We start from the raw sequence: 12,183 nt of genomic DNA, 5'->3' as shown, positions 1-12,183 counted from the left end.
CCCGGATGTAATTCTGAACTTCGATTTCATAAAACATTGCAAGAACATACAATTTCATTTGATTCATCTGTACATAGCTGGACATTTGCAGACCATTAAATGTCAAGAAAGAAAAGAATTCACTGTTCCAATTAACTCATTTTTTAGCTCATTTTTAGCTCACAAATATCTAGAAATCACAATATAACCTATATAAATTTTTTGTATTTTTATGTATGTATATCCCTTCTTTTTATGAGACAAAGTGAAACAAAAATTAATGAATCAGAGGCTGTGTAATTATAGTAAACAAACACAATACAACCAGAAATAAGGAGATTAATTAAGGAGTGTCTAGGAATAACACGCCCAATTTGCTGTAGGCACTGTTTCTAATTTTCCATCAATGGTAAAGCATTAAATATTTTCATTAATTAAAATGCTGAAAGTTGATTTTTCATAAGACTTTGACAAAAATATTGCTTATGTGAACTGTCAGATTGCCATTTATATTTCTTTCTTACCTCAGTGGGTAACAGTTCAGTTGTGTTTAAATATATTGTCAAGCACACAATTGTTTGAAGCACCCAGTAAGGACCATAAGTCTCCTAATTTTTCTTTGTTACTAGTGTTTTGCTGATTTTCCATATATCTTAATGTAACTTAGATGATTGTTTTAGAAGGAAGAATAAAAACAGAAAAAATTCTGAATTCTAAAAATATATGACACAAATCATTTATTTGCTTGTTATATAGAAAATACATTTAAGACTCTTCATTCATTGAATTTAGAACTAAATATACTTAACATTTCATCTGCATTAAGGTAAACCAAAATAGTTAAAAATTTTAAATCAGATGTTAAACATTAAACGTCAAAAGGAGAAACAGAACTTTAAATTCAGACACCAGCCAAAAAAATTAGGTCCTTAAGGACAATGACATAAGCGATAAAGTTAGAATATATGATTCATCGAAGATCATCTTATGTTACATAATTCATAATAAGACATTTTATTTTGAAATATGAGCATTTCTTATTGTAGTTTCATAAATGAAGATTTAAATAAGAGTGAAACTAGTCATAAAAATAACTATTCCATAAGGGTTATAATGAGATGATGATGATTGCCCAAGGGGAATCTACAGGACTGTCATCTAAGTCTAGAAGCTGTCCTAAGTCAGTGAGTTAAGCAGCAGAATTAAATATCAAAGATTGAGAATTCTAAAACTATTCCTGATAAGCTTCACATAGGGTGAAATTAAATTATTCAGCATGAGTTAAATTTTTCCACACTTTGCCTTTTTCTCACTTCCTCATCAATTTTCAGTTTTGTTTCCCCATGAGCAAAATCAATTTGACAAGTTATAAACTCGTTTATTTAATTACCCAACAATCCAAATGTCATATCCAAAGAACTATATCAATGTTTAACCTTTATTTTAATTTTTAAAATTTACTTCAATCTTATAGAGAATTAACATTTGGTCTTACAATAATTTCAATCTTTCTTTGTGAAAATAAATCATAGTGATGGCCTACCACACAGTAATTCTATTGCTAGCCTGATAATGATAACATGAAGTCATATTTAAAATTTTAGCCAGAGGGGTGGGCGTTGTAGCACAGTTGATTGATCTGCTGCTTGGGACATCCTCATCCCATATCAGAGTGCCTGGGATGAAGTTCCACCTCCACTGTTGACCCAGCTTCCTGATAAAGTACATCCTGAGAGGTAGTGGAAGATGGCTCAAATACTTGGGTCTCTGCCCTCATGGGGAAGATACAGATGGAGTTCCTGGCTCCTACCTTTGGCTTGACCCAACCTTACCTGTTTCAGGCATTTGGGGAGTGAACCAGTTAATGGAAGATAGATAGATCTCTCTCTCTCTCTCTCTCCAAATAAAGACAAATCAACATTAAAAGAAATAAAAATAACTTTCATTAAAACTTTCCTAAAAATAAAAATGTATCTAACTCTTAAATAACACAAAGTATAATAGATGATGATGTCCTTATTAATGGCATCAAATACTTAGTTTAAGTTGCACTCATCTATGAAAATATAGAACTATACCTGAAAGCTAGCCAACCAAATCTCATTGATGACAGGGAAAATGCAGAGTTTGGAGCAACTATTATCAATGAAGGTAAATACACCATTGTTAAAAGTGTGCACTTGTCCGGTGCTGCAGCTCACTAGGCTAATCCTCCGCCTTGCGGTGCCAGCACACCGGGTTCTAGTCCCGGTCAGGGCGCCGGATTCTGTCCCGGTTGCCCCTCTTCCAGGCCAGCTCTCTGCTGTGGCCAGGGAAGGCAGTGGAGGATGGCCCAAGTGCTTGGGCCCTGCACCCCATGGGAGACCAGGATAAGTACCTGGCTCCTGCCATCGGATCAGCGCGGTGCACCGGCCGTGGCAGCCATTGGAGGGTGAACCAACGGCAAAGAAAGACCTTTCTCTCTGTCTCTCTCTCTCACTATCCACTCTCTGCCTGTCAAAAAAAAAAAAAAAAAAAAAAACAACAACAACAACAAAAAAAAACAAAAAACAAACAAACAAAAAAAAAACAGTAAAAGAGGGATTTAGAAGAAACTTTTTTTATTTAAGTATATAAAGAATTTGTTTTTCTTCTCTCTTTGCTCCACCCTGATTTTTTTTACTTTCATTGGTGTTGTGTAAAAATGAATGAAGCAAATTCTATGAAATGATACAATATTTGAATATTGGCAATAAACCAGAGGGTCATTGTCAATAAAAGAAGATCACAAATGACCTTTGGTAGATTTCAATAAATTTTAGACAACTAATTATACTTGTAAGTCTCCTCTGATTTAATTGACTTGAGAGACAGAGATAAAGGTAGAAAGCAAAAATGATCATACTCTGGTTCACTATCCAAATACCCACAATGCCTGGGACTGGAATGGGGGTGAAGCCAAAAGCTGGGAACACAGCCTGGTTCTCCCATGTGCATGACAGGGACTCAGTCACTTGAACCATCACTGCTGCTTCCCAGGGTCCACATTGGGTGGAGCTGGAGTCAGGAGGTAAGGGCACTCTAATGTGGCACGTGGGCACCTTAACCAGTGTCTTGACTGCAAGGCTAAATGTTCACCCCTCCACTGATTTCAGCTCAATGACAAATTATTTGTAGTCCAAGATTTTTTGTTTTCTATTGTTTTATGCATTTATTTGAAAGGCAGAGAGAAGGGGAGACACTGAGAGAGAGACCTCTTCCATCAACTGGTTCACTCCCCCAAGTGGCTGTAACAACCTAGGGCTGGGCCAGGCAGAAGCCAGGGGCCAGGAGCATCTTCTGGGTCTCTCACGTGGGATACAGGGGCCCAAGCACTTGGGCTACCTTCTGCTGCTTTCCCAGGAACATTAGCAAGGAGCTAGATGGGAAGTGGAGCAGCCAGGACTTGAACTGGCACCCATATGAGATGCTAGGGCTGCAGGTAGCAGTTTAACCCCCTACATCACAGTTCTGGCCCCAATTCAAGATATTTTGTAGAATTTCAATATTCATTTGTTAATGTCACAAGTGCTTTGGAGCAGAATTTTGGCTGGGCCCTTATTTACTTGGGCTAATGTCACCCTTTTGTGTTTTTCTTTGGCTACATATATAATCATAGTTAGGGCTACATTGATACGTTTTGTAATTGCCTGTTGTAAAGGCAGACAAAAAACTTAATCACCAACCTGTTATGTCTTGAGTATAGAGCAGCTTCACTTCAGATGATTGATGCTTTGAGGGAATTCCTTGGCAGCCCTTTCTTTACTCTTCAGTTACTATATGAATTTAGTGGTTTTTGTTCCTAAAAAACCATTTACCCTATACTGCTTCTTTTGACTTGTGCCATTTTGACTCTGCATCAGAAGCGTTTTTCTATTACCCAACATGCATGGTAATGCTATAATTAAAGTGATACCAATGGCCAGAAATCATAACCACTTAGTGCATTAAGGCAGCAGAAAACTGCCCTAGGGGGAACTTTGTAAAAGAAATCAGGTTACACAAAACATAACCCTTTTTGTGAGGCTAATGCACTAAATTCTACATAAATGATTCTCTGCTTCAAATATTAAAATGCAAAATTAGTCCAGAAGATTCTGAATTATAATGCAATATTGATAAATAGAAATCATGGCCCTGAAGTAAGCCCATACTTTAATTAAGCTTATTTACAGATATGCCCTGCAAAATTCCATTTGATTTCTAAAGAAGCAATTATTAATTATAATCATTTCATATGGATTTTCCATTACCCTGAGGTTTAATCTATGACTGTTTATCTTTTTAAAAGAACATGGTTTTGTCAGTATCCATGGACTTTCATTCATTTGAAATATTTTATCATGCTCCTAAGATCCTTGATAGCAAAGTCATCACTGTGAACCCTAACTGCATGCTATGGATGGAACTTCAGAGGTTGCTTTATGAAATTGTGTCTAGTCCATAGTGCTCCTGTGAAATAGAAAACAAGCCTTTGGTAAAATATCATGGGAGGAAATGAAAGCCCTATTTAAAGAGTTCAATTTCAATTTTTGGATCTTTTATTTTAGACAAATTTGTAAAGAATTCCAAGACCTCTTGAGCCAAGATAGATCACCACTGGGATCCTCCAGACCCACTCCAATTCTAGACCTTGACATCCAGAGACATTTAACACATTTCAGGTAAGACTCCTTTTCCAATTAGCTCAGCCTCTCTTTTGAACTGCTATACCATATTTACTAACTCAGACCTTCTTATATCCTATCACTGTTCCATTTAAAGATAGCACTTTCATATCCATAGGTAACTGTAGCCTGTTTGGATTGCTATAACAAAATGGTTTATACTGCATACTTCATACACAACAGAAAGTTATTGCTCACCATCCTGGAGGAGGTCCAAGATCAAGGTACCAGCGGATTAGGTGTCTGCTGAGGCATGCTTTCTGCTTCAGAGATGGCACCTTGCTTCTCCCTTGCATGAGAGACTGGACATACAGGCTCCTTCAGAACCCTTTTATTTTCTTTTATAAATTTATTATTAATATAAAGAGAACAGAGTTAATGTATTTCATAGGTACAATTCTAAAAAGATAACCATATTTCCTCTCTCCCTCTTTCCCTCCCTCAATTTCCCTTTCTTTTATTTCTTTGTTTTTCTTTCATTTTTGCAAAAACATAATTTCAGTCTACTCTATAGTCATAGACTCAATGTACCACTAACCATTATAAGGGTACCAGTCCCATCCTTCACGACCTAATTAGCTCATAAAGTCTCAGCCTCTTAATAGTATTGCTTTGGGGATTAGGTTCAACATATGGAACATGCAGACCATAGCATTGATGACTGAATTCTTTGAAATCCCAAATATGTAATACCAAATAGAGGAAAATAACAATGTATGAAGCACCTTAGGTCAACAAATTTAGTATATTTGCAGACCTATCAGAAAATAAACACTATTATTTCAAATAATACTTAGAAGCTTTGGATTCAAATTCAGAAGTCTAATGATTAGTTCTTTATCTTAGTAATGCAAATAGTTGAATGGACTGATGAAATGATAGAAGCTATTGAGATACCATTGGCTGATTTTCCAGGAGTATGTTAATAACTTCTACCCAGTTAAAAGTGCAAATGTGTATTAGACCATTCAAAAGCCAAAAATATATTACTAAGACATTTTAAATTTCATCTTCTGAGATTTTTGAAAGCAATTTTTGTGATTAATTTGTACCAAAGATGCAAGGTGAAAAAAAATAGTAACTATTCAGATATCTTCAAGTTTAAGTCTGGAATTCTAATACCAACCTGATATTTTCTAGTATAAAAATATTTTATCTTCTCTAGTTATTATCATTTGGTTAAAATATAATCTTTTTACAATTTAAGATCATATTATGCACAATAATGTTTTTTTTTAATACATTGGAATTTGGTGTGTAACCTAAGAGGTTTTAAAAAAATATTTATTTATTTATTTATTTGAAAGAGAGAGAGAGAAGGGGAGACACAGAGAGAGATCTTCCATCCACTGGTTCACTCGGCCAAATGACTGCAATAGTTGTGGTTGGGCTTGGCCAGGCTGAAGCCAGTAGCTTGGAACTCTATCCAGGTCTCACAAGTGGTGGGAAGGGCCCAAGTACTTGGGCCATGATTGACTGCTTTCCTAGGCACAGTAGCAGAGTGCTGGATCAGAAGTGGGGCAACCAGCACTCATATGGAATGTCCACATCTGCTGAACTCACTGCATCACCACGACAGCCCCCATCAGAGATATTTGAATAGAATATTTTATTTTCCATATGTAACAAGTCTCCTTCCAAAAATATACCAAATGGAGGATTTATTTCACAGAACTTTTCTCTTGCCATTCAATTGATTTAGTGAAGGCAAGTGTAATAGAATTTATAATATAATGTCCAGAAGTAAACAGCAGATTTTGAAGTCAATAGAATAATTTTCAAATACAGGTCCTTACATATGTGAACTGAGCTGCTTGGGATAACTTATCCAAACCTTTATATTCCCAGCTTTAAGTGATATAAAGACCCCTGTAATATATGATAGTCATGAGCTAAAATGTGATAAAGAATATAAAGGAAACATTCAATAAACAACACATTGTTTACCTCTACTGCCAACCCAATCTTGAAAGATACAAATGTCTCTTATATTGTATCTTTGTTTGTGCAAAAACTAAAAGGATTTATTATTTTTACAGAAGTTCAACTCAGAAGTTAATTTTTATTTTTCTGGATTCAAAGAAGTCTGTTAAATTAAACATTTTTTTCTAGAGTTTAGATAGGCAGATGTTTGGTGAAGCAGTTGGAACACCAACATTGCATATCAGAGTGCCTGGGTTCAAGTTCCAGCTTGGTTTCTGATTCTGGATTTCTGCTAATGTGCAACTTTGGAGGCAACACGTGATGCTCAAGTACTCTGAATCCCTGCCATCCACGTGGGTGACTTGGATTGAGTTCCTAGCTCCTGACTTTAGTCTGGCCCAGACCCAGCTGTTGTAGACATTTGGAGCATGAACCAGCAGATGGAAGATATTCTCATTCTCTCAGTCTCTGTCTCTGTCTCTCTCTCTTCCTTTCAAACAAATATTTTCACTTTATTAAAGTACAGAGAATTGTGACTTTATGTCACAAGTATTAGATAATTTTGTTATGGGTGGCAAATCCTTCAACAGTGAGATGTCTGCTTTTATTAAGCTCAAAGTAAAACAGAGCATTGATGTATAAATTAAATGTCAGTTACTGAATGAAATAAATAGGTGACATTTGTGATTCATTAGTTGACTGCTAACTGAATGCCATAGAACACTTTAGAGAAAACTTTAACGTCTAAGCTCAAGATGAACATTTCCTTTTCTGGTTTTACGTGCTCTTATTACAACCCCAAGCAGAATATGGTATAAGCTGGTGTCACTCATCAAATAGCTAAACTTACAGTAAATGACCTTCCTCATCCCCAGTGAAAAAGTATAAGGATACTATATTTGGAGCATCAAGCTCACAAAATTTCATGGATTTGTAAGATTCCTTTTTAGAACCATAAAGTGCTCTAACACTTCAGAATATATTTCCTTTGAATAGTAGCATCTATAAAATTTTGGTTTAATATTTGTACATTGAATGAAAGTCATGATTTCCCATTTAAATATTTGTCAGAATTTTTATTCATTTATTTTTCTTAACAGCATTCCAGGTTATATATTTAAATGAAATCTTCTGATTTGATAATGGAAGGTAGTAGAATGATGGAAATAACTTGGCCAAAATTCACTTTATAGAAAATTTCTTAAACTCCACCTGTTATTTCATTGTGATTTTTAAAAACAAACAGTAGAATTTACCATCTTAACCATTTCTAAGTATTCAACTCAGCAGTACCAAGTATGTTCACATTGTTTTACAACCAACTCTGGGACTTTTTCATTATGCAGAACTGAAACTCAGTACGCATTTGACTACTCCCCAGTTCTCTTTTCCTGTGGCCCCTGGCAATTGCTAGTGTACTTCTGTTTCTATGAATTTAGCTACTCTAGATATGTCATGTAATGGAATCATAAATATTTGTCTTTTTTGGAACTGGCTAATTTTATGCAACATAATGTCCTTGAGTTTAATTCATGTTATAGTGTTATCAGAATTCCCTTAATCTTTAAGGCTATATAATATTTCATTGAATTATATATGCCATAATTTGTTTGTCAATTTATCCATCTGTGGACACTTGGATTGCCTCCACCTTTTAGAAATTGTGGATAATGCTACCATTAACATGGCAGTGCCAATGTGTCTTTGAGATATTGATTCAATTCTTTTAGATATATACCCGGAAATGGAATTGCTGGATTACATAGTAATTCTATTTTTTAATTTCATTGAAGACCTGTCATTCTGTTTTCCATAATAGATGCACCTTTTCACATTCCCATCAGTAGTTGCACAAACGTGCTCATTTTTCCACATCATCACCAACCTTTGTTATTTACTTTTTGAAATAGTATCCATCCAAAATACATGTGAGGTGATATTTCATTGTGCTTTTGATTTGCATTTCTGTAAGTATTAGTGATGTTGAATGTCTTTTCCATATCATTTTAGAGAAATGTCTATTCAAATACTTTGCTCATTTTTAATTGGGTCATTTATTTTTTAGTGTTGGGTTGTGGGAGTTCTGGATATTAACTCTTCATTGGACATATGATTTGCAAGTACTTTGTCCCTTTTTGTATGTTGCCTTTTTGCTCTGTTGATTTGTCTTTGACAGTTTTCAATTTTAATGTAGTCCAATTTTTAAATTTTTACTTTTGTTTCCTGTTGTTGACAAATGCAATATATCAAAGTCTAAGTGAAGACTGGTTTGTTACCTGACTTTGCAAAGAGTATATTTTACAATTGCAGTCCTTAAATGTAGCTTCATAGCACAGTCACTTTTGAAGCTTTTTCAAAATCTCAAGAATAAAAGTACGTTAAAGAACTGATTCAGTAGGTCTATAGGAGGACTCTAGAACTTCTCTATGTTATTTTTAAAACACTGGAGTTAATTCAAATGAGCAGGTTATGAGCCATTATCCTAGGATATTCCTAAACAGATATTTTTACTCTGAAAGAAAAACAATTCTAATTCATTTTTAATGTGGCACTGAGAATTATGTTGTTTTGTCTTGTTCATACACTATCATATTAAAAAGAGTCTATGGTTCTGCAAATATCTGTTTAAAAAGTTTAGCATAGAATATGTCTGTTATGCTTTTCTCTTTACAGTGATCACTTCAATTTTAATAGAAAAACTAACAAGAGAAAGATGAAAAAGAAATCATATCAGGGGCAGGTATTTGGCACAGTAGTTAGTTCACCAATTGAGATGCCACCATCCCATATTGGAGTGCCTGGAACGAGACCTGGCTCCTCCACTTCTGATCCAGTTTCCTGATAACAAAATTCTGGGAAATAGCAAGTGATGGCTGAAGTAATTAAGTCCTTGACATCCCCATAGAAGACCCATTTGGAGTTCCCGGTTCCTAGTTTCAGTCTGGCCCAGCCCTGCCTTGGCGTTTGGGAGTGAACCAACAGATGAAAGATCTCTCTTTCTCTGCCTTTAAAATAAACACAAATAAATGAAAGTTAAGTAGAAAACAAAGAATGCACATCATACTCTACTTTGAAATCAGGCAATCAGCAGAGTTGGTTTTCCACTGTTTTTGTTGCATGCTGCTTGGAAAGAAGTGAAGAAGGAACAGGGTTGGACTGGCATTAGGGATGCTCTAAGTAGGAACATCATCTGGTGTCATTGTTTTACTCAGTCAAAATCTCCTTCCCAATGCCATTCAAACTCTTACCTTACAGGGTGATGCATTTGGTGCTATGAGAATGGTGGCTTACTTTGAGCAGATTGAGTATGTTCAAATAAAGATAGGGAGGCATCTGGCCTCTTAAGGCACAATTAATTCTAGCTTTTTGTGGCAATTGACCAATGGGTATGCTCTGGGAGACTAGGTGTGTGATAGTGATCCTTCTTAGCATTCACAGTCTGGAAAGCCGCTTTTCTCCAAAAGGACAAGATGCAGGTTCCTTAATTATTTATAATTTGCCACGTTCCTTCAATAGTGATTTTGTAGAGAACACAGAAGATACCACAGCCCTCCCCAGAAGGAGGAAGAGTTTTGATTGAAATTTGCAGAGACCCTACAGCCTCACAATTTGCAATTGGACCCAGAGGGCAGAGAATTCATGGACAAAATAGACTCAAATCAAATAGAAATCCAGAGCCCCAGATAGATGAAACATTATAAATTTTCCTCTTAAAAATTTCAAGAAATCTTAATTTTTCTCTTGCTTTGGTTCAAATGTTCTTATGATCTCCTTGAATCTGAAGCAAAAAAAGCCAATTTGACAATGTAAATAAGGAAAAGTTAGACTATCTGCAATGCTCAGTGCAGAGAGGAGAGCCTATCAGAAAAATCAATATTTCTTTATTTCCCATCTTGGGAGACTAAAATTTTGTTTCTTGTATTTCACTGTGATAAAGGCAGGTCTTGAAAAGGTGACTGAAGGATTGTCCCAGTCTTGAGGAACTTCCAAAGTAGGAAATGATTACATAATAGAATTAGTCATTACCTGTACTATTGCAATAGAAGAGTAAGCAGAATTTCAGTTAATTATCTGGCAATCAAGTTTCATCTTTCTAGCCATAGTACTTATCACATAGTATGTATGGAAATGTGTATGTAATAAATATAGATTAGAGTAACTTCTCAGTTGGATCTTACATGTATGTATTCTCCACTGATGTATTTCTAACACCGTGGTTATTTAGTGGAGCCACAGCCTGGGAAAGTGAAATGATCAGTGTCCTTAATTCTCCTGTTTGAGTTTAAAAAGTATACTAGAGGTCTTCAAACAGTTCATGGAAATATGTATTATGAAAAAGTTATGCATAGATTTTTTTCCTCCAAAATAAACTTATCCTTTAATGCCATATTCCACAGACCTTTTGATAAACCATAATTCTAATCTCATCTTTTTAATAGATCCCCCTTCTGGTCTATAACCCTTTGGAAATTAGAAATGTAGGGCATAGATATCTGTGTGTTTGCTAGTGATTATATTTTCTTCACTGATTCTCGGTGTTAGAAGGCCCCTTATATTTCTTGACTTTAATATTTACATCTCCCCAACATCCCTGTCACATTGTCACCCATACCAGGCTTGAAAACTTCCAATGATTCACTGCTCTTCTCTCTAACAACTGTATTAGAAATGTCTTCCTTCTATTAAGGCAACACTGTCTCCATAACATCTCACTTCTCTGGGGCCTTAAGAAGTCATTTTAATCCTCTTTTCCTCCCAATTCTAGTGGCAGCTTTCAGATCTCCCTGAGTTTGTTTCCTGGGTCATTCATGCCCATTTCCTTTAGTGTGTCACTTGGGACAGGCATTCCAGTCAACTCTAGAACTTTCTGAGTGCTATGTTCTTTACAGTGTGATGAGAGAGGATGTTTTTCTGTATTTAAACATGAGCATGCTTGTCTTATCCGAGGAGCTTAAGATATGTGCACATTCTTATTTTTGTTGTATTTTTTTCTTTTCCTTTTTCTTTTTTTACAATCTTAGTTTGGGAAAGTTGCTAGGAAGATAATCAGTAGTGAGTGATTTTATTAATTGCATGAACTAATTCTTTAGTGTCCAAAGAGAAATGAATCTCAACTAAATTTTTTAAAAAATATTTATTTATTTGTTTATTTGAAAGATAGGGTGAAAGAGATAAAAAAAAACAGAGAGACTTTCTACCTGCTAGTCCACTCCTCAAATGGCCACAATAGTCAATAGTCAATAGTCAGGACTGTGCCAGGACAAAGCCAGGAGCCGGGAACTCCATCTGGGTCACCCATATGGGTGACAAGGGGCCAAACACTTGGGCCATCCTCTGCTGCCTCCCCAGGCACATCAGCAGAAAGTTGGATTGGGAGTGGAACAGCCAGAACTTGAACTGGTGCCCACATGGGACGCTGGCAGATCAACTAAATTTCTAATCTAAAAAAGAAAATAAAAAGGCATATTTACATAATGGGTAAAGCCAATGCCTAATCAACTAAATTTCTAATCTGAAAAAGAAAATAAAAAGGCATATTTACATAATGGGTAAAGCCAATGCCTGCAATGCCAGCATCCCATATGGGCACCAATTC

The 12,183-nt window shown here is 35.6% G+C and overlaps 1 protein-coding gene across 2 annotated transcripts in view; it reads left to right on the top strand.

Moving 5' to 3' along the window:
• The window catches only part of TFAP2D (transcription factor AP-2 delta), a 74,737-nt gene that overhangs the window by 40,614 nt on the left and 21,940 nt on the right, over positions 1–12,183 (top strand). For both annotated transcript variants that reach the window (XM_089333199.1, XM_008263039.5), the window contains one exon: positions 4,548–4,661. In XM_089333199.1, coding sequence (XP_089189325.1) covers positions 4,548–4,661 — 114 coding nt within the window. The remainder of the gene's footprint in view (positions 1–4,547; positions 4,662–12,183) is intronic.

The sequence above is a fragment of the Oryctolagus cuniculus genome, chromosome 5, assembly GCF_051225735.1.
Source record: "Oryctolagus cuniculus isolate XC-2025 breed Fujian yellow rabbit chromosome 5, ASM5122573v1, whole genome shotgun sequence".
NCBI classification, from domain to species: Eukaryota; Metazoa; Chordata; class Mammalia; order Lagomorpha; family Leporidae; genus Oryctolagus; species Oryctolagus cuniculus.
The sequence above is the reverse complement of the archived record's forward strand: the minus strand, read 5'-3'. Positions and strand labels throughout refer to the sequence as shown.